This window comes from Bombina bombina, chromosome 7, assembly GCF_027579735.1.
Source record: "Bombina bombina isolate aBomBom1 chromosome 7, aBomBom1.pri, whole genome shotgun sequence".
NCBI classification, from domain to species: Eukaryota; Metazoa; Chordata; class Amphibia; order Anura; family Bombinatoridae; genus Bombina; species Bombina bombina.
In genome coordinates this window covers 259,829,271-259,856,522 of record NC_069505.1, presented here as the reverse complement: position 1 = coordinate 259,856,522, position 27,252 = coordinate 259,829,271, and the positions used below count along the sequence as shown (strand labels likewise).

General features: G+C 37.6%; 1 protein-coding gene across 1 annotated transcript in view; it reads right to left on the bottom strand.

Moving 5' to 3' along the window:
• The window catches only part of COL7A1 (collagen type VII alpha 1 chain), a 398,512-nt gene that overhangs the window by 204,387 nt on the left and 166,873 nt on the right, over window positions 1–27,252 (bottom strand). Inside the window, exons 18-29 of the mRNA XM_053689357.1 lie at window positions 26,836–26,982; window positions 26,607–26,732; window positions 25,435–25,578; window positions 23,405–23,530; window positions 22,464–22,607; window positions 21,153–21,275; window positions 14,318–14,464; window positions 13,979–14,107; window positions 13,310–13,456; window positions 11,054–11,190; window positions 9,763–9,889; window positions 2,278–2,421 (exon numbers count right to left, since the gene is read on the bottom strand). Of these exons, the coding sequence (XP_053545332.1) occupies window positions 2,278–2,421; window positions 9,763–9,889; window positions 11,054–11,190; window positions 13,310–13,456; window positions 13,979–14,107; window positions 14,318–14,464; window positions 21,153–21,275; window positions 22,464–22,607; window positions 23,405–23,530; window positions 25,435–25,578; window positions 26,607–26,732; window positions 26,836–26,982 (1,641 nt within the window). The remainder of the gene's footprint in view (window positions 1–2,277; window positions 2,422–9,762; window positions 9,890–11,053; window positions 11,191–13,309; window positions 13,457–13,978; window positions 14,108–14,317; window positions 14,465–21,152; window positions 21,276–22,463; window positions 22,608–23,404; window positions 23,531–25,434; window positions 25,579–26,606; window positions 26,733–26,835; window positions 26,983–27,252) is intronic.

The window sequence follows — 27,252 nt, the reverse complement described above, 5'->3', positions numbered from 1 at the left end:
TATTACACAACAATCACATAACCCATATTGCACAAGAATCACATAACCCATATTGCACAAGAATCACATAACCCATATTACACAAGAATCACATAACTCATATTACACAACAATCACATGACCCATAGTGCACAAGAATCACATGACCCATAGTGCACAAGAATCACATGACCCATATTGCACAAGAATCACATAACCCATATTGCACAAGAATCACATAACCCATATTGCACAAGAATCACATAACCCATATTGCACAACAATCACACATAACCCATATTGCACAACAATCACATAACCCATACTGCACAAGAATCACATGACCCATAGTGCACAAGAATCACATAACCCATATTGCACAAGAATCACATAACCCATATTGCACAAGAACCACACAACTCATATTGCACAAGAATCACATAACCCATATTGCACAAGAACCACATAACTCATATTGCACAAGAATCACATAACCCATAGTGCACAAGAATCACATAACCCATAGTGCACAAGAATCACATAACCCATATTGCACAAGAATCACATAACCCATATTGCACAACAATCACATAACCCATATTGCACAACAATCACATAACCCATATTGCACAAGAACCACATAACTCATATTGCACAAGAACCACATAACCCATAGTGCACAAGAATCACATAACCCATATTGCACAAGAATCAGTGCACACACAGGCTACTCACATTGTTAAACCATTTACCTTTTTATCTACAAAACACTTTTAATTTGTTTTCATGACATTTTGCAAGAAAAATTCCCTTTTCCTATTGTTGCACACAGAACATCACCATTGGAAAGAGCATTGCTCAAACGTGCCATGTGAGCTGGCATTCCGTAGGGCGGCTTCTAATTAAGAAATAGAAGGGGCACTGGTTTTCAAACCTATCCTCAGGCCTCACCTAACGGTCCAGATTGTCAGAATTACCTTGGGTGAGAGCAGGTAAAGTAACCATATTTACTCATCAGCTGATTATTTCACCTGTGCTTCAGTTCAGATATCCCTAACAGGCCAGATATTCAGGAAGACAGAGGACTGGTTTGAAAACCAGTGTTCTAGAGCATTGTATTAGTGCACTAGTGTTTCAACAGATCTATAGCCCCTAATTAATAAAGTCTGTTCAGAGAATGTTCTGAGACAGGGAACCTGTCCTCAAGCCATTGGATACCAGAAGTTAACATTGCATTAGCAAAAGTAAGTGCAGCCCTGCTGCAGCTATTGCTGTCATTTATCCCAGACAAATTAGTTGAGGTTGAATTGCACAATACACAAGTGCATGCTAAAAAGACAATGCAATAGCACTTACTTTGAATTTTAAATAATAATAGCGGACAAATTTCAAAAATGTACTTCACGTATCATGTGACAGCCATCAGCCAATCAAAGACTCATAAATCATGAAAGTTTCATTTTGAATTTAGTGTTCCTTTAAGAAACAATGGTGCTTGTTTCACGCCTGCATCAAAATGACCCTGAAGCTGCTAACACAGCTCCATAAATGTGAGCCTCAGATCTGCCCTTTGGGGGCTTTGCACTGTCATCTGGGGTGAGGGTATTAAAAGGTGCAATGTACATCATGTATTTAGCTTATGAGGAGGTGTTTATGGTATTTTACCGGCAAAACCGGCGTTAGTTAAATACCGGCAATACAAAAGCTGTTTTTTTTTTATTCTAGCTCTGCCCTTTTGTAGCTCCGCCCTCACCCATGGCTGCTATTTTTTTTTAGGAAAAGGTGGCTACCCTAATCAGGGGGTGTGATATATAGTGTTATTCTTTATATAGGACACATACATCACCTGAACATCTTTATGTAAAAAAGGAAGATATTTTAAGTTCAAAATTTCTTCAGCTCACCAGCGTGAGTGCCCTATGAGCAGTTATCTCTCAGCTATTGTCATCTGCATGATAAAAAACAAACAGCCAATGAGCATCATCAGCGCTATGTCACACTTAGCTTTACTGTGATCTTGTGGGATTTCACCATAATCTTGCATAGAAAATGTATTTAAACTGAGGAGGGAAATAACATGACCATGAACAATCCCTTGCAAGTCCCAGGACTAGCTTCCTGATTGGCTGCTTAAAGTCCTTTTACAGTGGGATGTGGCTACTGAGGGAACTTTGGGGTAAAATATCTTCCTTTTTATGTGATATTTTCTAGACAGACATTTACAAATATGCTGCATCACTTTCAACGGATTTAACATATGGGAAACATACCCCTTTAAGGTTGTATATCTATGGTTACCTGTCTCCTTAATGGACCTCGCTGGCTCAATCACATCATCTCCTGAGGTTCCATCCGCCAGAATCACCAGAACCCCAGGCACATTCGTTCTTCTCCCATAGCTGGATGTAAACATGTAGTTTTTTGCAAAGTCAATAGCAGCACCTAGAACACATATTAAACACCGTGAAGAACACAAATATGTCATTTAGTTTATAAAGGATCCCCCATCAGTAATTAACACACACTGAAATGACTCTGTTATTGTGTTAATATCATAGATAAATTAATAAAGATTCAGGTCACTAACCTCAGATCCTCAAATAATTGGATGCAAGAGGACAACAATAAAAATAAATTATTTTGTTATCATTTTAATAAAAGGTCTTTGTAATTAAACGTACATACTTGTATTAAAATAATATGCATGTATTTAACTCTTGAACTAATACTCATCTCTAAGTATGTGTTTAACTTCAGCAAAAGGGTTTAAGCGACAGAAAACCCCCAAATTTTCTTTTATGATTCAGATAGAACATACAATTTTAAACAACTTTCCAATTTACTTCTATTATCAAATTTTCTTCATTCTCTTGTTATCCATTGCTGAAGGACCTGCATTGCACTACTGGCAGCTAGCTGAACACATCTAGTTAGCCAATCACAAGAGACAATAAGTGCAGGCACCAATCAGCAGCAGCTCCCACTAGTGTAGGATATGTGCGTATTCTTTTTCAACAAAGGGATACCGAGAGAACGAAGCACATTTGAAAATAGAAGTGAACTTAAAAGTGTCTTAAAGCTAAATGCTCTATCTGAAGCATGCAACTTTAGTTTTTACTTTTCTATTCCTTTAAACACAGCTAAAAACCCTAATTAGGAGTCGCCAAGCAAAAAAATTGTCAATCCTGAGTAGAGCACAGCCAGTGAGCCAATCGGTAGCGGCATACGTATGTAGCCACCGATCACCAGCTATGTTCTGCTCGAGATCATCTCAGCAGTGAGGCTGCTGCCGGAGCAGAAATTAGTGCAATAATAAATAACTGTAAGCATTTAACTATTAAAGGGACATGAAACCCAACATTTTTTTCCCATGATTATGAAAGAACATACAATTTTAAAAAACCTTCCAATTTACTTTTATTATTTAATTTGCTTCCTTCTCTTGGTAGCCTTTTCTAAAAGGTTTATCTAGATAAGCTCAGGAGCAGCAAAGAACCTAGGTTCTAGCTGCTGATTGGTGGCTGCATATACTGTATATACTGATTGTCATTGGCTAACCCATGTGTTCAGTTAGAAACCAGTAGTGCATTGCTGCTCCTTCAACAAATGATACCAAGAGAATGAAGCACATTTGATAATAGAAGTAAATTGGAAAGCTGCTTAAAACTGTTCTACCTAAATCATGAAAGAAATGTTTGGGTTTCATGTCCCTTTAAGTAACACCAGTAAGAAAATCACAAAAATAATCAGCATTTTGAACATTTTGCAAACCTTACCATAAAAATACAATCCTGTTTTCTGCAGATATGTGATGCACTTGGTTATTACACATTAGTGTGTACATAAATGCAACCCTTAAATGCACAAGCTCTCCATATAAGGGCTTATTTCCATTGAGCTGTAATTTGGTTTGCGCGATATTGAAAACGGATAAATATGCTGTCGGAAGCAATTTTGAGTATCGACTGCTTTTAATGATGCGTTACATGTGGTCAGGCATATTAAGTGATTATATGTAGAATAGAGACTATTAAAATACATGTATCTTGCTTATGTTTTTTATGTGGGTATATTATATTGTTGTACATATTGTGATTATTTTATTTTGAGGTGTATAACAAATGTTTTTATTGTGACTGTTATATTACTGTTTTCCATTTTTTATTTTTTAATCTTAATTTGAAGGGTTACAAGGTTATTGCTATTGTCTATTTTGGGTTTGGCAATGGTATGGAGGTTAATACAGAGATATCTATTCTTATTTGGGATTTGCTCAAAATGGTTTGTGTTACATATGAGAGCTTTGTATATAGGGGTTTCCATGCCTACCAACTGCTGACCTGTGCAACAGGTGTTCACACTTTAGAAATTAATTAGCCTATCAGATTTAGTTTTATGTGTTCTATTGTCTTTATAAAGCAAGTGTTGTTAACATTTTAACATAGCCTGAGGAAACAGCCTGTGGTGGCTGAGAAACATGTCGCTGTTTTTAAAATAAAAGTTTTTAAATATACACTTGCTTTATCACAATTATTCTGCTCCTGTTTGGGGGCAGAGTGTGTGTGCTAGTCTTATCTTCCAAAGTGGTGATTTTCTGCATCCTGCAAATTGGATTCCACAGTCCACTGGGCGGCTGAGAGGTCCCAGTACTGCTGATATTGCACCTGGTGGTGCTTTGTTTCCTGTAAGTACAACCTTGAATCCTTTTTTATCTGGTGTACAAACGTTACTGGGCTATGTGTGTGCCTTTTTTGCCCCTATAGGCATCATAGGATAGGCCCTCGCCAAGGATCATCTCTATCTGGCTGGAGACACCAGTGAGCTGGACCACTGTTTGATGTTCCAGGCTGCCACAATAGCACCATTTGGGTGCGCTATGCTTGTGAGTATATTTCCTATCCTGCTGATGTTTTGTATCCGACTGCCGTGACGTTACTAGGCCATGTTGGCGCCTCTGTGCTTCTTTTTCTTATAGATCACGCCACACCAGGATGACCGTCCTATGACAGAGAGCTGCCTTCTTTCTTTTGGATTATTCTTTGTGCGGACATTTTGTTATTTGATTATACCAATATCATCTGGGTCCACTTGTGAGCATATCATCTCTAATAATCTGATATAAGTGTGCTAGGTATATTGTATATTCTCTTAATTATCTGTATATATCTGCTTACTGTTTGCTGCTTATTGTTATCGCCCCCTAGGAGTGTGGTGTATGTTCTATATGCACCACCCTCCTTATATCTTTTGTTATCAACCCTTAAATGCACAAGCTCTCCATATAAGGGCTTATTTCCATTGAGCTGTAATTTGGTTTGCGCGATATTGAAAACGGATAAATATGCTGTCGGAAGCAATTTTGAGTATCGACTGCTTTTAATGATGCGTTATACCCCGTCTGCCAAAAATGTTCACATCCCATAGAAAATATTAGAAGCTAAAGAACGCTAATGAAAGCGCAAATAGTTAATACATTGTTGGAGGCTATAAATAAATTGATAAAAAAAATGACACCCAGCTCAACTAGGTGTAAAAAAGGAAACATCAGAGCTAGTTCCCAAACTATTTTAACCACTTTTCTTTTGCAAGATGTACCGAGTCCACGGTTTCATCCTTACTTGTGGGATATTATCCTTCCTAACAGGAAGTGGCAAAGAGAGCACCCACAGCAGAGCTGTTTATATAGCTCCCCCTTAACTCCACCCCCCAGTCATTCTCTTTGCCGACTCTAAGCAGGAAGGGTAAAGTGAAAGAGGTGATAAAGTAATAGTTTTTATTTTTCTTCAAGCAAGAGTTTGTTATTTATTTTTAAATGGTACCCGTGTGTACTATTTACTCTCAGGCAGGAGATAGATGAAGATTTCTGCCTGGAGGATGATGATCTTAGCATTTGTAACTAAGGTCCACTGCTGTTCCCACAGAAGCTGAGGAGTACAGGAAAACTTCAGTTTGAGGAACGGTTTCTTGCTATACAGCAATGAGGTATGTTCAGTCATTTTTTCTGGAAAGACTGTGATAATTCAGAAAGGCTGACAGTATCCCCATTTTGGGAAGGGTAAGCAGTAATCCTAGTTTTATAAGGAGTATTACTAGCTTGCATAAAGGGCTAAACTTATGGGCACTCAGTTTGTATGATATATTAGGCAAACGTTTGTGTGTTCTGGGAGTACTGTTTATATTTCCTAAGGCACAACTGTTTTTGAGGGTACACTTGGCTAGTTTGGGGTTTTTATAACCCACATGGCTTAAAAATCGTTTGGTAGATTTTTGTGTAGGCCCCAGCAACATTGAGTGAGATGGGCGGGGCCTATTTTCGCGCCTCAGTTGCGCAGTTGGTTTGTATAGACAAGCAGCAAGCTACAACACCGGAGGGTCCTGGTGCACTTCTAGGGCCTAATCGAAGCTTTATCCCCACATTATCGATCCTTGAAGGCAGGTAGGCGCCACAGCAGAGCTGTGGCAGTGTGCTGACAGACAGGGGTTTTACCAGTTTTGGACACTTGTCAATCCGGTTTTCACATTTGGGGGTTAATTGCTTTAATACCAGCTATGGGGCACACCAGAATTGGATCTCATGGCGTCTCGTCAGAACGCCAAACTTCCTCGTTACGGATCCAGGTCAAGGGATCCTCAGGCAGTACCCTGGTCGTTCAACCTGGCTTATGTGTTTCTACCTTTCCCTCTCCTTCCACGTCTGATTGCCAGAATCAAAGAGGAGAGAGCTTCGGTGATTTTGATAGAGCTTGGACTTGGTATGCAGACCTGGTGGACATGTCATCTCTGCCACCATGGACTCTGCCACTGAGACAGGACCTTTTGATTCAAGGTCCATTCAAGCATCCAAATCTAATTTCTCTGCAACTGACTGCTTGGAGATTGAACGCTTGATTCTATCAAAGCGGGGTTTCTCTGAGTCGGTCTTAGATACCTTGATTCAGGCTCGAAAGCCTGTCACCAGGAAAATCAATCATAAGATATGGCGTAAATATCTTTTTTGGTGCGAATCCAAAGGCTACTCATGGAGTAAAATCAGGATTCCTAGGATTTTGTCTTTTCTCCAAGATGGATTGGAGACAGGATTGTCAGCTAGTTCCCTAAAAGGACAGATATCTGCTCTGTCTATTCTGTTGCACAAGTGTCTGGCAGATGTCCCAGACGTTCGGGCCTTTTGTCAGGCTTTAGCTAGAATTAAGCCTGTGTTTAAACCTGTTGCTCCGCCATGGAGCCTAAATTTAGTTCTTAAAGTTCTTCAGGGGGTTCCGTTTGAACCCATGCATTCCATAGATATTAAGCTTCTATCTTGGAAAGTTCTGTTCCTAGTTGCTATCTCTTCAGCTCAAAGAGTTTCTGAACTATCTGAATTACAATGTGACTCGCCTTATCTTGTTTTCCATGCTGATAAGGTGGTTTTGCGTACCAAACCTGGGTTCCTCCCTAAGGTTGTTACTAACAGGAATATCAATCAGGAAATTGTTGTTCTTTCTCTGTGTCCTAATCTTTCTTCTAAGAAGGAACGTCTGTTGCACAACTTGGACGTAGTTCGTGCTTTGAAGTTTTATTTGCAGGCAACCAAAGATTTTTGTCAAACATCTTCTTTGTTTGTTGTCTACTCTGGAAAGCGTAGGGGTCAAAAGGCTACGGCTACCTCTCTTTCCTTTTGGCTGAAAAGCATCATCCATTTTGCTTATGAGACTGCTGGACAGCAGCCTCCTGAAAGGATTACAGCTCACTCTACTAGAGCGGTAGCTTCCACATGGGCTTTTAAAAATGATGCTTCTGTTGAACAGATTTGTAAGGCTGCGACTTGGTCTTCGCTCCATACCTTTTAAAAATTTTACAAATTTGATACTTTTGCTTCTTCGGAGGCTATTTTTGGGAGAAAGGTTTTGCAAGCAGTGGTGCCTTACGTTTAGGTTCCTGTCTTGTCCCTCCCTTCATCCGTGTCCTAAAGCTTTGGTATTGGTATCCCACAAGTAAGGATGAAACCATGGACTCGGTACATCTTGCAAAAGAAAACAAAATTTATGCTTACCTGATAAATTTCTTTCTTTTGCGATGTACCGAGTCCACGGCCCGCCCTGTCTATTCAAGACAGATAGTATTTTTTATTAAAAACTTCAGTCACCTCTGCACCTTATAGTTTCTCCTTTTTCTTCCTTGGCCTTCGGTCGAATGACTGGGGGGTGGAGTTAAGGGGGGAGCTATATAGACAGCTCTGCTGTGGGTGCTCTCTTTGCCACTTCCTGTTAGGAAGGATAATATCCCACAAGTAAGGATGAAACCGTGGACTCGGTACATCGCAAAAGAAAGAAATTTATCAGGTAAGCATAAATTTTGTTTTTCATATCAGTTTTACAGAAATCGTTTTTGTTTCTTCATTTTTTAAACTTTAATTTCCTCTCTAGCCTATCATGAATGCCTACCCCAGTATCATTTACTTGACTCAGGGTTAAAAATAGTGATGCACCGAAATGGAAATTCTGGACCGAAACCGAATCCGAAAATCCGGGATGCACTTGGCCGATAACCGAAACTGATACCGAAAATGTATTTTTTCAAATTTATTTATTTATTTCTGCATAATTAGAGTCAATAAAAAAGCCCACACTTTTATTGAAAGTAACACACTAAAATTGGACAAAAAGATCTTAAAACAATAATATGCTACACAATAATTTTACCAAGAAAAAAAAAAAACAGGCACAAAATGCAATTTTCAGCCAAAATGTTTCTGGAACCAAAATTTTGGTGCATCCCTACTTAAAACAATTATAAATATCAATATACTGTATTATTCTTCATTTAGTTCTATGTAACAGAATCATATTTAACAGGTTTGTTTTTACCAATTATCCAAATAAAGTATAGTCCTAGAAAACTCATTATATGCAGAACAGTAACTCAAGTAATGAACTTAAACAGCAGCTCTAGGCTAGCATCAAATTTGAAACATGCTACACAATAATTTTTCCGAAAATAACAGGCAAAAAAAACGAAAAACGAAATAGCGAAAAATGCCATTTTCGTCCGAAACTTTCTGCGGCCGAAATTTCGGTGCATCCCTAGTTAAAAAGCTTCTGTTCCCCAAATGTTACAGAATCAAATTCATAATACTCACCGTCACCACGCTCATTAATCACACACTCAGTAGTATTTCCCTACTATCCAAACCATCCTCATCCACCATTATATCGTCCCTCTCCTGCCTCTACAACTTCACTTGCACCGTATTGCTTTATACCTTGCTCTATCTACCTCTCATCTATAAAAGCTTCTGAAAACTCAACTATTCAGAGCAACAGATCATCTGCCCATTGCAGAATTCAACAATAGACCTCACAATAATCACAATCCAGGTGGCACTTATTTAACTTTATTATTACAACCCATCACCCTCCATTCAAGCAAACCTCCATATCTTCTGTGTCATTCCCCCAGAAGTAATACTGTATTAGCATATGCTCTTTTTATAGCTTGTTACACAACTGGGAGAACTGGCTTCCCAAATTAAATATATACCATATATGTATCAATATGGGCTACAGTACTCTTTGAATATAGTAGTATAATCTTTGGCTTAAGAGACGTGTATTTTGTACCCTTTTATTCATGTAGATAGAATTGCAGAATATGGTGGCCTTTTACAAATAAATAAGAATAGTATTTTGAATTGACAAAATCTAAAATCCTCAGTTATTGTACCTTGTTCAATTTAACCTCATGCATGTTATCATGGTACAGCAATTACCTACAGACTAATTAAGTCAATCAGAGCTAACTTACCAAGAGCGGTTCCACTTGGCTCTTCAAATGGGATGTTTCGTATTTGTTGTAAGACAAAGTTAAAGTCACTAGATCTATTTAGCAGGATCCAAGGTCGTGCTCGGAAGCTGTATGCACTTAAACCAACCTGACGGGAATAAAGAGAAGCAAAATGTAAGACCAGAAAAATGCAGAAGTGTACAGTAATTATTATTGTCTCAGAGGAGGAAAATGCTCACTAGGACATAATATGACTTGGTTTAGCAGGTGAGACTGATGTTTGGAGGCAAGTTAGAGAGGCAATATGAGCTCATGGGACATTAATGCATTGGAATAGAGGTTAGAGAAAATGGTGGCATAGAGAGGAGGTGGCACTTTATTAGAAATGTAAAAACATTGGCTTTGAAGAGACCAGAAGGCCTATTCAGTCTGCCACTATTAGGCTTACTCTTAATTATATCCCAGATGTTCTGGATTTCTCTTACAGTTCACCTCTATAGGAAGTCTATTGCTTGAATCAACCCCCCTTCCTGTGAATAAGTTATTTCACAAAGGAGGAGTCATGAAGGTTCAAGTTAGAGAAGTATTCAAAGAAAGTTGAGAGGTTTACAGGGAGGCAACATCTTAATCACAAGGTAGCTGAAGTCAGCAGCACTGCCATGCTATATGAAATGATTTTCAGCCCTCTCTGGCGGCAGCACATAATTTAAGGGAGCTGAGGGGTCAGAGGTGGCTGACAGATTAAAGGCGAGTGAGTAGCATGAGAAAAAATATTAATAAGTGGGTTAAAGGGACAGTCTAGTCAAAATTAAACTTTCATGATTCAGATAGGGCATGCAATTCTAAACAACTTTTCAATTTAATTGTATAATTAAATTTGCTTTGATCTCTTGGTATTCTTTGTTGGAAGATAAACCTAGGTAGGTTCATATACTAATTTTTAATCCCTTGAAGGCCGCCTCTTATCTCAGTGCATTTTGACAGTTTTCACAACTAGACAGCTCTAGTTCATGTGTGCCATATAGATAACATTGTGCTCACTCCAGTGGAATTATTTATGTGTCAGCACTGATTGGCTAAAATGCAAGTCTGTAAAAAGAACTCAGATCAGGGGGCTGGTTATGAAAAACTGGGTTATAAAGGGATCATCTATCTTTTTAAACAATACAAAATATGGAGTAGACTGTCCCTTTAAAGATACCTACAAGGTGGGTTGGAAATTAAAAACTACCTATAACAGTACAATTAAATTGAGTTTACATTTCAGAAAAGCAGGGAGTCTATACGCTGAAACCACTGATTCTTCCTGTACCTGTGTGGCATCAGGTGACAGCTGTCCTATCGATGACACCGCCTTGGAAAGGAAATCCTTTACCGCCACCTCATTGAAAGCATTGTCCCTAGTTGCGTGAACCAAGAAAACGACATCTGTCCGTCCTGTCCCACAGGCTATATGTGACATATAAGATAAACACAGGTTAGACTAAAGACGTCTGTATACTAGTATGTTGAAAAGTATTTTAAATCTTACAAAAAATAATGTGACACAAAGTGACATTAGCATTTAGCACTACAATGTATTCCACATAAAGGCCTAGATAACAACTTTTATTGTAGTTTACAAGTGAAAATGTTGTTGTTTTTTTCAATACCCAAGAGAGGCATACTGCATGATCTAGAATCCGTATATCTGTCTCTAACAGGCTACATCTGGCAAGATCAAATATAAGGAGTTTGTCCCTGGACTGCAAAACTATTTTCTAACATAATTACAGTTTTAAAACAATAAGGCCCAGAATACAAATGGAGAGCGCTATTGAGAGTACATGGTGCAATATCAATATCTCTGGACCGTGCTAAAATTAGTGCGTAAATTGATATTACAAGTCCATGGTAAAACTGATTTTACTGAGAAAGTTTAGCGTGCACTATACTTTTAATGGATATTGCACCGTGCTAAATAGAGCTCATATTGCAAGTTAAAAAAGATATAGGTTGTACTTGAGCCAAAGTCAAAATAGCGATAGAAGACTTAGCGCTACCTGCTAGTGCTTGAATAAAAAGTTTCACAAACACATGTAAAACATATTAAACACTCATATATAAACATAATTAATAAAAATAAAACTGTATTATTGAAAAAATAATGTCTGAAAAAGGTTCAAACGGCATTTGGTATAAAACAAGGTGTTCGACTGGGAAGGGCTCAGAAGTTATATATATATATGTGTATATATATATATATATATATATATATATATATATATATATATATATAATGTCTATATTTATGTGTTTATATGTGTAAATATGTATGTGCACAGATACAAACATATATTTTTATATTTAAACATATATTTCTATATATAATTATAAATACAAAATGTATCTATATATATATTCAAAAAGATATATAGCTATTGATATATATTTTACATATATATATATATATATATATATATACACAGTATATATATATATATATATATATATATATATATATATATATATATACTGTATATTTAAAAAGAAAAAGAAAATGTTCTTATTAGTAAAACAACAATGGAATTTGAAGTACTCTTAGCGCAGTTTTGGGTTTGTGCTTGATTGAAAAAAATCATATCCGCTGCACATCGATAAATGCCGACAGCATACTCTGTCAGCATTTATCATTGCACAAGCATTTCACTAGAAATATATATCCATAGTGATATAATTTATTTGTATTTACAAGCACCACTAAGAGTAAAAGAGAATGTATATATATATATATCCATAGTGGTATAATTTATTTGTATTTACAAGCACCACTAAGAGTAAAAGAGAATGTATATATATATATATCCATAGTGGTATAATTTATTTGTATTTACAAGCACCACTAAGAGTAAAAGAGAATGTATATATATATATATATATATCCATAGTGGTATAATTTATTTGTATTTACAAGCACCACTAAGAGAAAAAGAGAATGTATATATATATATCCATAGTGGTATAATTTATTTGTATTTACAAGCACCACTATGAGTAAAAGAGAAGAATGTGTATATATATATATATATATATATATATATATACTGTCTGCATTTATCATTGCACAAGAATTTCACTAGAAATGCTTCTCCAATGCCGCCCCCTGCACATTCGCGGGCAATTGGCCGCTAGCAAGGGGTGTCAATCAACCCGATCGTATGCGATCGGGCGGATTGCTGCTCACCGCCTCAGAGCAGGTGGACGAGTTAAGGAGTAACAATATTTACAAGCATCACTAAGAGTAAAAGAGAAGAATATATATATATATACTGTATATATAACCATAGTGGTATAATTTATTTGTATTTACAAGCACCACTAAGAGTAAAAGAGAACAATGTTTATTCTAAACAAAAATAAATTTTAGGTACAATGGACACACTTTTATAAAGAAAAAACCCATGCTAATTTATGTGGGTTAGAGAACCCCCCTTGGGCTCAGGGTGTGTAAGGTCTCATTTCTGTAATTTGGGCTGAACATAATTATACAGATGATACATTTGTCTATAGACAGACTGTAGCTATTTACCTGTATTGGCCACTATTGACACTGGCTCACTTTGCTGATCTCCAAACAATGTAACCACCCGAAAGCTATACCGACCACCGACTTGCAGGCCACTAAGATCATAGAACCTGACGTTACCGCCAACTACACGGCTATTTTCTGCGCCACCTTCAGGAAGGAATAAATGTTATTAAAGATTGTAGACCTGAAGAAGACCCCCTGAATGACCTTACCCATGTATTGTAGACATAACTAATTACAGAACACTATAAATCAGATAAAGAGTTTATTTATTAGAAGCACTACTATATTTATTGTTTTTGCTAAAATGTTATGGTCTAGATCTGCCCATAATAATGCACAGATTTACAGATTTTATTGGGATAATTTAATTAGGACAAGAAGAGATTGTCGTTTGAATGCTAAATTCTGGCAGCACAAGAGATAATTGTTATGGGTTTATCTAGAAGGAACATCTGGAAGAATATCTAGAGAACAGTGAGGAAACTGTTCTAGAGGAATAGAAGGTAAGGAATCCAGAAATAAACTTGAGGATTTAGTGAGACACACAGAGACCATGAGATAGAGAGAAAGACTTCAAGATAAAGTAGATAAATTAATTAAGGTAGGTAGGTAATAGGCTATTACAGAATAAATACTTCCTTAGTGGAAGATAATAGATGAGTTTACCTTCAGTCCACTTCCAGAAGATCCGATATCCTGTGCTTCCCTCTATAGGGTCCCAGCTTAGTCTGATGCTTTGCCTTGAAATCTCTGTCACACGCAGATTTCTAACCGTGGTCACTTTGGGAACATCAGCTGATCCACAGAGAACAGAGAAAATAAATTGTGTCCAAGCAAAAGACAGCAATGATTATAGCTCCTTTTTTTTTTAATTGTAGAACAATAAGTTATTTCCTGTAGTTACAGGTGTAACAATCTCCTAATTATAAATATGATATAACAATGTCCTTTATTGGCATACACCAAGCTAATACATATTTAAAAGTAAAGTGACAAAGGACTTACGAGTAGTGACACTGACACTGAAGGGCTCCCCTTGGCGATTACCAATTGACGCAGTGACTTTCACTATGTATCTCACACCTGCTTGTAAGTTCACCAGTTCATAAGAATTCACATTTCCAGGGACATCTGCAGTTTGCTCTGATCCTCCTAAAGACCAAACAGAAAAATGTAATTTCTAGTCAGTCAGTAGTAAGGACACTTCTACGGTTTATTACTGGACAATTTTGCGATATGAACGTTACACAATTTAATAATATCTTATGCACTTTTATCTAGAAGCTGATCATATCTGTTTGTGTTTCTCTTTCCAGAAACGACAAAACCTTTAAAAAGTACATAATACTCGTAATTTTTAAGGAATAACCTTTTTTTGGATTTATTAATCCAAAACAACCTACTGAGCTAGTTTAGCTATAACTGTCTATTGAGAGCCTCTTATTTTTTAAACTAATGTTTGAAGACAATAAAGGGTGATGGATTGATGTAGTAAGGTTTGGCAAATACCACCAAAAATTATAATATTTTAATAGATTGATTATTATGTATAGCGCACTGTAGGAATTACTATATGGGTGCCTTTTAAAAGATGAGAGGTTTAGAGTTTCAAGTGCCATAATTATTTTAATCAGTTCATGGGCTCATAGAAAATTCAAGTGTATGTATAAAAAATAGTAGCATTTGGAGAAATATATTCTCCAAAACATTGACCTGAGATAGAGAAATAATATATAATTATATTTTCTAGTTGCACAACAACATAATTTATGTAAGAACTTACCTGATAAATTCATTTCTTTCATATTAGCAAGAGTCCATGAGCTAGTGACGTATGGGATATACATTCCTACCAGGAGGGGCAAAGTTTCCCAAACCTTAAAATGCCTATAAATACACCCCTCACCACACCCACAATTCAGTTTAACGAATAGCCAAGAAGTGGGGTGATAAGAAAGTGCGAAAGCATAAAAAATAAGGAATTGGAATAATTGTGCTTTATACAAAAATCATAATCACCACAAAAAAAGGGCGGGCCTCATGGACTCTTGCTAATATGAAAGAAATGAATTTATCAGGTAAGTTCTTACATAAATTATGTTTTCTTTCATGTAATTAGCAAGAGTCCATGAGCTAGTGACGTATGGGATAATGATTACCCAAGATGTGGATCTTTCCACACAAGAGTCACTAGAGAGGGAGGGATAAAATAAAGACAGCCAATTCCTGCTGAAAATAATCCACACCCAAAATAAAGTTTAATGAAAAACATAAGCAGAAGATTCAAACTGAAACCGCTGCCTGAAGTACTTTTCTACCAAAAACTGCTTCAGAAGAAGAAAATACATCAAAATGGTAGAATTTAGTAAAAGTATGCAGAGGACCAAGTTGCTGCTTTGCAAATCTGATCAACCGAAGCTTCATTCCTAAACGCCCAGGAAGTAGAAACTGACCTAGTAGAATGAGCTGTAATCCTCTGAGGCAGAGTTTTACCCGACTCAACATAGGCAAGATGAATTAAAGATTTCAACCAAGATGCCAAAGAAATGGCAGAAGCTTTCTGGCTTTTTCTAGAACCGGAAAAGATAACAAATAGACTAGAAGTCTTTCGGAAAGACTTAGTAGCTTCAACCTAATATTTCAAAGCTCTAACAACATCCAAAGAATGCAACGATTTCTCCTTAGAATTCTTAGGATTAGGACATAATGAAGGAACCACAATTTCTCTACTAATGTTGTTGGAATTCACAACTTTAGGTAAAAATTCAAAAGAAGTTCGCAACACCGCCTTATCCTGATGAAAAATCAGAAAAGGAGACTCACAAGAAAGAGCAGATAATTCAGAAACTCTTCTGGCAGAAGAGATGGCCAAAAGGAACAAAACTTTCCAAGAAAGTAATTTAATGTCCAATGAATGCATAGGTTCAAACGGAGGAGCTTGAAGAGCTCCCAGAACCAAATTCAAACTCCAAGGAGGAGAAATTGACTCAATGACAGGTTTTATACGAACCAAAGCTTGTACAAAACAATGAATATCAGGAAGAATAGCAATCTTTCTGTGAAAAAGAACAGAAAGAGCAGAGATTTGTCCTTTCAAGGAACTTGCGGACAAACCCTTATCTAAACCATCCAGAAGAAACTGTAAAATTCTCGGTATTCTAAAAGAATGCCAAGAAAAATGATGAGAAAGACACCAAGAAATATAAGTCTTCCAGACTCTATAATATATCTCTCTAGATACAGATTTACGAGCCTGTAACATAGTATTAATCACAGAGTCAGAGAAACCTCTTTGACCAAGAATCAAGCGTTCAATCTCCATACCTTTAAATTTAAGGATTTGAGATCCTGATGGAAAAAAGGACCTTGTGACAGAAGGTCTGGTCTTAACGGAAGAGTCCACGGTTGGCAAGAGGCCATCCGGACAAGATCCGCATACCAAAACCTGTGAGGCCATGCCGGAGCTACCAGCAGAACAAACGAGCATTCCTTCAGAATCTTGGAGATTACTCTTGGAAGAAGAACTAGAGGCGGAAAGATATAGGCAGGATGATACTTCCAAGGAAGTGATAATGCATCCACTGCCTCCGCCTGAGGATCCCGGGATCTGGACAGATACCTGGGAAGTTTCTTGTTTAGATGAGACGCCATCAGATCTATTTCTGGAAGTTCCCACATTTGAACAATCTGAAGAAATACCTCTGGGTGAAGAGACCATTCGCCCGGATGCAACGTTTGGCGACTGAGATAATCCGCTTCCCAATTGTCTATACCTGGGATATGAACCGCAGAGATTAGACAGGAGCTGGATTCCGCCCAAACCAAAATTCGAGATACTTCTTTCATAGCCAGAGGACTGTGAGTCCCTCCTTGATGATTGATGTATGCCACAGTTGTGACATTGTCTGTCTGAAAACAAATGAACGATTCTCTCTTCAGAAGAGGCCAAAACTGAAGAGCTCTGAAAATTGCACGGAGTTCCAAAATATTGATCGGTAATCTCACCTCCTGAGATTCCCAAACTCCTTGTGCCGTCAGAGATCCCCACACAGCTCCCCAACCTGTGAGACTTGCATCTGTTGAAATTACAGTCCAGGTCGGAAGCACAAAAGAAGCCCCCTGAATTAAACGATGGTGATCTGTCCACCACGTTAGAGAGTGTCGAACAATCGGTTTTAAAGATATTAATTGAGATATCTTTGTGTAATCCTTGCACCATTGATTCAGCATACAGAGCTGAAGAGGTCGCATGTGAAAACGAGCAAAGGGGATCGCGTCCGATGCAGCAGTCATAAGACCTAGAATTTCCATGCATAAGGCTACCGAAGGGAATGATTGTGACTGAAGGTTTCGACAAGCTGAAATCAATTTTAGACGTCTCTTGTCTGTTAAAGACAGAGTCATGGACACTGAATCTATCTGGAAACCCAGAAAGGTTACCCTTGTCTGAGGAATCAATGAACTTTTTGGTAAATTGATCCTCCAACCATGATCTTGAAGAAACAACACAAGTTGATTCGTATGAGATTCTGCTAAATGTAAAGACTGAGCAAGTACCAAGATATCGTCCAAATAAGGAAATACCACAATACCCTGTTCTCTGATTACAGACAGAAGGGCACCGAGAACCTTTGTAAAAATTCTTGGAGCTGTAGCTAGGCCAAACGGCAGAGCCACAAACTGGTAATGCTTGTCCAGAAAAGAGAATCTCAGGAATTGATAATGATCTGGATGAATCGGAATATGCAGATATGCATCCTGTAAATCTATTGTGGACATATAATGCCCTTGCTGAACAAAAGTCCTTACAGTTACCATCTTGAACGTTGGTATCCTTACATAACGATTCAATATTTTTAGATCCAGAACTGGTCTGAAGGAATTCTCCTTCTTTGGTACAATGAAGAGATTTGAATAAAACCCCATCCCCTGTTCCGGAACTGGAACTGGCATAATTACTCCAGCCAACTCTAGATCTGAAACACAATTCAGAAATGCTTGAGCTTTCACTGGATTTACTGGGACACGGGAAAGAAAAAATCTCTTTGCAGGAGGTCTCATCTTGAAACCAATTCTGTACCCTTCTGAAACAATGTTCTGAATCCAAAGATTGTGAACAGAATTGATCCAAATTTCTTTGAAAAAAACGTAACCTGCCCCCTACCAGCTGAGCTGGAATGAGGGCCGCACCTTCATGTGGACTTAGAAGCCGGCTTTGCCTTTCTAGCAGGCTTGGATTTATTCCAGACTGGAGATGGTTTCCAAACTGAAACTGCTCCTGAGGATGAAGGATTAGGCTTTTGTTCTTTGTTGAAACGAAAGGAACGAAAACGATTATTAGCCCTGTTTTTACCCTTAGATTTTTTATCCTGTGGTAAAAAAGTTCCTTTCCCACCAGTAACAGTTGAGATAATAGAATCCAACTGAGAACCAAATAATTTGTTACCCTGGAAAGAAATGGAAAGTAGAGTTGATTTAGAAGCCATATCAGCATTCCAAGTCTTAAGCCATAAAGCTCTTCTAGCTAAAATAGCTATAGAGACATAAACCTGACATCAACTCTGATAATATCAAAAATGGCATCACAGATAAAATTATTAGCATGCTGAAGAAGAATAATAATATCATGAGAATCATGATCTGTTACTTGTTGCGCTAAAGTTTCCAACCAAAAAGTTGAAGCTGCAGCAACATCAGCCAATGATATAGCAGGTCTAAGAAGATTACCTGAACACAGATAAGCTTTTCTTAGAAAGGATTAAATTTTCCTATCTAAAGGATCCTTAAACGAAGTACCATCTGACGTAGGAATAGTAGTACGTTTAGCAAGGGTAGAAATAGCCCCATCAACTTTAGGGATTTTATCCCAAAATTCTAATCTGTCAGACGGCACAGGATATAATTGCTTAAAACGTTTAGAAGGAGTAAATGAATTACTCAATTTATCCCATTCTTTGGAAATTACTGCAGAAATAGCATTAGGAACAGGAAAAACTTCTGGAATAACCACAGGAGATTTAAATACCTTATCTAAACGTTTAGAATTAGTATCAAGAGGACCAGAATCCTCTATTTCTAAAGCAATTAGTACTTCTTTAAGTAAAGAACGAATAAATTCCATTTTAAATAAATATGAAGATTTATCAGCATCAATCTCTGAGACAGAATCCTCTGAACCAGAAGAGTCATCAGAATCAGAATGATGATGTTCATTTAAAAATTCATCTGTAGTGAGAGAAGTTTTAAAAGATTTTTTACGTTTACTAGAAGGAGAAATAACAGACATAGCCTTCTTGATGGATTCAGAAACAAAATCTCTTATGTTATCAGGAACATTCTGCACCTTAGATGTTGAAGGAACAGCAACAGGCAATGGTACTTTACTAAAGGAAATATTATCTGCATTAACAAGTTTGTCATGACAATTAATACAAACAACAGCCGGAGGAATAGCTACCAAAAGTTTACAGCAGATACACTTAGCTTTGGTAGATCCAGCACTAGACAGCGATTTTCCTGTAGTATCTTCTGACTCAGATGCAACGTGAGACATCTTGCAATATGTAAGAGAAAAAACAACATATAAAGCAAAATTGATCAAATTCCTTAAATGACAGTTTCAGGAATGGGAAAAAATGCCAAAGAACAAGCTTCTAGCAACCAGAAGCAATGAAAAATGAGACTAAAATAATGTGGAGACAAAAGCGACGCCCATATTTTTTAGCGCCAAATAAGACGCCCACATTATTTGGCGCCTAAATGCTTTTGGCGCCAAAAATGACGCCACATCCGGAACGCCGACATTTTTGGCGCAAAATAACGTCAAAAAATGACGCAACTTCCGGCGACACGTATGACGCCGGAAATGGAAAAGATTTTTTGCGCCAAAAAAGTCTGCGCCAAGAATGACGCAATAAAATGAAGCATTTTCAGCCCCCGCGAGCCTAACAGCCCACAGGGAAATAAGAGTCAAATTTTTGAAGGTAAGAAAAAATGATTAATTCAAATGCATTATCCCAAATATGAAACTGACTGTCTGAAAAATAAGGAATGTTGAACATTCTGAGTCAAGGCAAATAAATGTTTGAATACATATATTTAGAACTTTATAAACAAAGTGCCCAACCATAGCTTAGAGTGTCACAGAAAATAAGATTTACTTACCCCAGGACACTCATCTACATGTTTGTAGAAAGCCAAACCAGTACTGAAACGAGAATCAGCAGAGGTAATGGTATATAAATAAGAGTATATCGTCGATCTGAAAAGGGAGGTAAGAGATGAATCTCTACGACCGATAACAGAGAACCTATGAAATAGACCCCGTAGAAGGAGATCACTGCATTCAAATAGGCAATACTCTCCTCACATCCCTCAGACATTCACTGCACGCTGAGAGGAAAACCGGGCTCCAACTTGCTGCGGAGCGCATATCAACGTAGAATCTAGCACAAACTTACTTCACCACCTCCATAGGAGGCAAAGTTTGTAAAACTGAATTGTGGGTGTGGTGAGGGGTGTATTTATAGGCATTTTAAGGTTTGGGAAACTTTGCCCCTCCTGGTAGGAATGTATATCCCATACGTCACTAGCTCATGGACTCTTGCTAATTACATGAAAGAAAACTCTGTTAGGTTCCATACTGTATTTTCATGCCAACATGGACATTGAGGTCTCAGTATAGAGACAGAACAGCTGCATATTGTCTTATTTTATATTTTTACCAGGAACATATTGACAGATACTACCAGGTTTAATATATCTACTTCCCAGTTTTTGTACGTTAGTCCCCTAGCTGCCACCACTTGACAAGTTTAATCAGTGGTCCTCTATGGCCTACCATCCACAGGGCTCCAGGAGATCTTGTATGATGTGGCTCCCTGAACACCAACCCATGACACCAATACAATATTCTGTCTCTCAAGAACCTCCAACTTTGTTACTTTTCCAACGTTTTGTAGAGCTGTAAACAAGAAAGAAGAACTGTGAAAATAAACTCTAACACATGTACTTTTGTGACATTCAATAGGTAATTTTTTTTCTTTACAAAAGGAACAAAAAAACAGTTTAAAGGGCTAGATGTGTTGGACCATTGCTTTTTGTGTCATTTTCACAGTTGCTTCAATAAAGGAATTTTTAGCCTTGGATTATCTACTCCCAGTAGCATGGTATATTATATTCCCAATATTCAATATGACAGTGTGATGCATTGGAAGAAGTATTGAGTCAAAAGTTGATGCTGGGACAGATATGTCACAGGAGCTTGTGTTTTATTGAATAGATATATTTGCAGTGGCCAAACTCAGGAGTCAGTATGAATCGCTGTTTGCTTATACTTGTGCACTTTGCATTAAGCCAATGTACAATAGACCCCTGTTAGTGGAGGAAAGATATTAACAACTATGTTGATTGTTTTTTCATAAACGGTTTAAACTAACAGTGCTCATTTTTACTAAACATCTATCAGATGCTCATTTTCACTACAATGTACCATTAACACAGTGTTTAATCATTTACTGCAGCTGGTTGGTTCTGGTAGATTTGCTTTCTATAGAGGCAGCCTGCTGTACCATGTTCTAAATGAAGATGGGACTTCAGGCAATAAATGAGGTTCTGTTCTTACAAACTGATAATAATTCAGTTGATCTAAGGTATTATTAGGGGGGGGGGGTATAGCAGGTGGTGCCGCAGGTGCAACTATACAGTGGCTTATAACAGTGGTGTTAGGGGGGTTAGTGCTGTTCACTGTATTTAGCTGTTATTTATTTTTGTTTTACCAAATATAGATAGCACAAAGTAAGCTTCAAACTCCACATCTCTTCTGAGGTCTAAGCAGAGCATCGAGCATTTTGAGGGCCCCGGCAGCAATGTATCTGATCTAGGGTCGTTGGACACACAACTTTTAAGAAAGGGGAATGCAGGGGACATCAGACACTATACATTGGGCATATAGTTGGTATAATATTGTCTTTGGCAATCTCTCTGTCTCTGTTATTACTGAATTTTATATGTAGGGAACCAAAAAGTTGGTTCCGGGGCCCAATATCCATTAGTTGCCAATAGGCATTACTGTACAGAACACATTATAAAAATATAATTCCATTCTTAATGCTAAAACTGCAAGGCAGGAAACTGAATGGCTTTGCCCTACCTGTCCGGGCAGTAATGGTCACTGGGTTGCTTTCCCTGTTACCAATGAGAGCCGACACAAGGATAGTATAGGGCGTTCCTGTCACCAGGTCAGTGATATCAAGTGATGTGAAGTCGCTAGTTACCAACTGAGACACCTCAACCCCTGAAAAGAAAGGAATTGTTGCGTGAAATGCAGCACTAAACTCTCAATAAACATTAAAACAGGAAAAAATAAAATAAATAAATTCTCTATAAATGTTTATAGAATTAATTATACTTTAGCTGTGGCACATTTATTTAGCAACATCTGATTCATGAGCAAGTAATATTAACAATTAACATATATATATATTAAATAGTATTAAAAGCAAAATTATAGTAGAATAAAAGCACATATATGTATTTATATACATATATATATGTGTATGTATATATATATATATATATATATATATATATATATGTATATATATATATATATATATATATATATATATATGAAAGTTCAAGAGGGATTTGCACTCACACCTCACAAGAAAGTGCCAGGGTGTCAGGAACATCAGTATCCAAGCATAAGTAAAAGATCCACACTCACTGGACTTGCAAAGGTAAACAAATTTATTGTGACGTTTCAGGGATCAAACCATCCCCTTTGGTCGGTTTGATCCCCGAAATGTCATCTTTTACTTTCCACTATGTGAAGAACATTGGAATGTAAAATATTTACAGGTAATACATAGTAAAATACATTATTATATATTAAAATTGAACAAAAATGATTACGGTTTCAGATATTTGAGTAGAAATACATGGTGTATATACATGTGTATATGCTAAATTCCTTGTGACATTCTCTATATACATTTATTGTTATATTTTATCTCCAAAGGTCATTAATTAATTTGGTATTTTGTTTTAAATTGCTATAAATCAGTGGGCAATCAGCTGTGGTAGACAAACCATCATTGCGTCTCCAGGTGATCCTGTAACTAGTGGCCCTAGGAACCGGGTTCCATGCGATGCGCAGAGAGTTCTCTCCTGTGTCTAAAACTCGCACGTTTGTGACGTCATCCACAGAGTCATCATCTGTCATGAAAATGAGAGACAGAAGGAAATTCAAAACATACAGAAAGTATAGAATCTACAGACAATATTTACAACATTCAGATATTTCTGTGACAGACACCTCCTCAATCTCTCGGCTGTTATAGGAAGATGTTTACCACCTTAAATAAGGCTCAAGATTGGGGGTCTATTCACAGAAGTGCGATTTTACACAGACTGTGAAGCATCTTATCCTAAATGATCTTCTAATGCAATTATTACATGTTACAAATTAAACATAGCTAATATTACCTAATTAACATTACATTACTAACATTACATAACTAACATTACCTGTTTTACTATATACCTTGCTCATTTTATCTAGCTAATAAGCTAGTTCACATTACTTAGCTCACATTACCTAGCTCACATTGCCTAGCTCACATTGCCTATGTCATATTGCCTAGCTCACATTACCTAGCTCAATGTATCTAGCTCATAAGCTAGCTCACATTACCTAGCTAACATTGCCTATGTCATATTGCCTAGCTCACATTACTTAGCTCACATTACCTAGCTCATATTGCCTAGCTAACGTTGCCTATGTCATATTGCCTAGCTCACATTACCTAGCTCAATTTATCTAGCTCATAAGCTAGTCCACATTGCCTAGCTCACACTACCTAGCTCCTATTGCCTAGCTCACATTACCTATCTAACATTGCCTGTGTCATATTGCCTAGCTCATATTACCTAGCTCAATTTATGTAGCTCATAAGCTAGTTCACATTACCTATCTCACATTGCCTTTATCATATTGCCTAGTTCACATTACCTAGCTCACATTACCTAGCTCACTATATTCCTAGCTCATTTTATCTAGCTCATAAGCTAGTTTACATTACCTAGCTCAATTTATCTAGCTCACATTACCTATCTCACATTGCCTATGTCATATTGCCTAGCTCACATTACCTAGCAAACATTACCTAGCTCACTATATTCCTAGCTCATTTTATCTAGCTCATAAGCTAGTTCACATTACCTAGCTCAATTTATCTAGCTCACATTACCTATCTCACATTGCCTAGCTCACATTACCTAGCTAATATTACATGCCTCACATTACATGCCTTACATGATTTCTCACATTACCTATCTCATATTGCCTAGCTCAGATTACCTAGCTCACATTACCTAGCTCACATTGCCTTTGTCATATTGCCTATCTCACATTACCTATCTCACATTGCCTTTGTCATATTTCCTATCTCATATTGCCTAGCTCATACCTAGTTCACATTACATGGCTCACATTACATGTCTTATATGATCTATCTCACATTACCTATCTCACATTGCCTAGCTCACAATAGATAGTTCTCATTGCTTATCTCACATTACATAGCTAAAATTACCTATTTCACATTGCCTAGCTCACATTACCTAGCTGAGCTAGCTCACAATAGATAGCTCACAATAGATAGCTCACATGACCTAGCTCACAATAGATAGCTCATATTACCTAGCTCACATTTCCTAGCTCACAATAGATAGCTCACATGACCTAGCTCACAATAGATAACTCACATTACTTAGCTCACATTACATAGGTAACATTACATAGCTCACATTACATGTCTTACATTATCTATCTCACATTACCTAGCTCACATTATCTATCTCACATTACCTAGCTCACAATAGATAGATCCCATTACCTAGCTCACGTTACATAGCTTACTCCTTTTCATTACTCCTGATTCATTTATTTCTCTGATGACAATATTATGTGTAATATTCACATAATATGTTGGACTATAAACATTTATTTAATACCGTTTTGTACACACCCCTCAAAAATCAACTCCAAACAGCGATTAATTGTTAACCCATTGAATACCAGGGCTATAATGTATAAAAGTCCCTTTAAGAGACTGTACCTGTCTGAGCTGTGACCGTCACAGGGCTACTCTCTCTGCTTCCTATCAGAGCAGACACCCCAATAATGTAGGCAGTGTTAGGCTGTAACGCCTCAATATCAAACACAGTCACGTCTGCCGGCAGCGTCCTTGTGAGAGGTCGACCTATTGAACAAATTAACTTTATCAGTTACAGACACAACAAACAGAATGTGTATTTATGACAAACTAAATAAAAATAAATAGCATTTGTGGGGGTTTTTAGGATGAGAAGATAGAAGAGTAAAGGGATTTATTTTTTATACAAACAGAGAGATAACTCAGCACTGCCAGTACTACAAAGGTGCCAGACACTTATGTACTGAAAATATTGTCTTTACTCCTTTATTAAAGAGTAATGCTAGGTGAACTCAGGAGCGTTCACATCTCTAGCCATCTGGCAGCCATATATATAGTTACAAGCACTGCTACCATAGACTGCTATAGACACGTGCACGCTCTAATCTCTTATCAGCCTACCTAGCGGCTGATTTATTAAAGCCAGAATGCTGCTATATGCAGCTGTTTCCACGCGATACTTAAGGCTCGCCAAAAACAGGAGTTAAGAAGCAGCGGTCTTAAGACCGCTGCTCCTTAACTCGTCTGCTACCTCTGAGGCGACGGACGGATCACATATGATCGGGTTGATTAACACCCCCTACTAGCGGCCGCGAATCTGCAGGGGGCGGCTTTGCAAAAGCATTTCACAAGGAATGCTTGTGCAATGATAAATGCCGACAGCGAATCATGTCCGCCAGACTCATGATAAACCAACCCCTTAGGGGCATATTTATCAATGTGCGAGAGGATATGATACGAAGTAGCATATCATATCCGCTGCACATCGATAAATGCCGACAGCATATACTGTCGGCATTTATCATTGCACCAGCAGTTCTTGTTTACTTACTTTTGGATTATTCTACATATGTCAATCTATAAATTCCTTCCCTGGAACCTAAAAAAATGTTTGTCTGGCACATTAATATTCTGTTTGGCTCCTAGGTTTCATATAAATATGTTAACCCCTATGATACTGGATACTTTGTGACATAAAGTTTTTTTTAGTCCTACATGTAGATGAGCTTATAAAGCCAGTTGCAGGTATCTCTGTATAATTTGTACATTGTAAATGATACAATAATGTTTCCTACCATCGCTCCTCCTCCAGGTCACTTTGTACCCTGTAGCTTTGGCTATCCCGGTCCATGTGATTCTCAAGCTGTTGGTTCTGGTTCTCAAAACACGAACATTTTGGACACCCGCTACAACTCCGTCATCTGAACATTAAAAAAAACAACATGTAACTGGGTCTTTACTATTCATCATTACAGCGTTACATATGTGTGCTCATTAATTCATATCAACAATGAGGCCACTTACCCGTACTGACATTCACAATGAATGGGTTCCCCTCTCGAGTTCCCACCAGCGCAGTCAGTCTTATTATATAGTTGACTCCTCCCAAGACGTCAGTCAACTCAAAAAGTGTCTGATCTCCTGGGATCACTCTGGTCACTTCAGTGCCATCTGTCCAGATCACAACCAAAGCAAAACAAAAAAGTGACTGTGATGGAGTGTATAAACTCATTCCTGTAAAAAGGGTTAATTTCTCTACAGGGAAAATACAATCCTGAAAGAACCAAAATGCTGTAAGGCTCAGTGCCAGCTCACTGCTGAAAATATTACTATTAGTAACAGGCAAGCAACAAGAAGCCAATTAACAACAGCCGAGGATAGTTAGAGGGCTATAAGGCAGCTCTTGCAAGCAAGGTTAGATTCATTTGGATCTCAGACAGG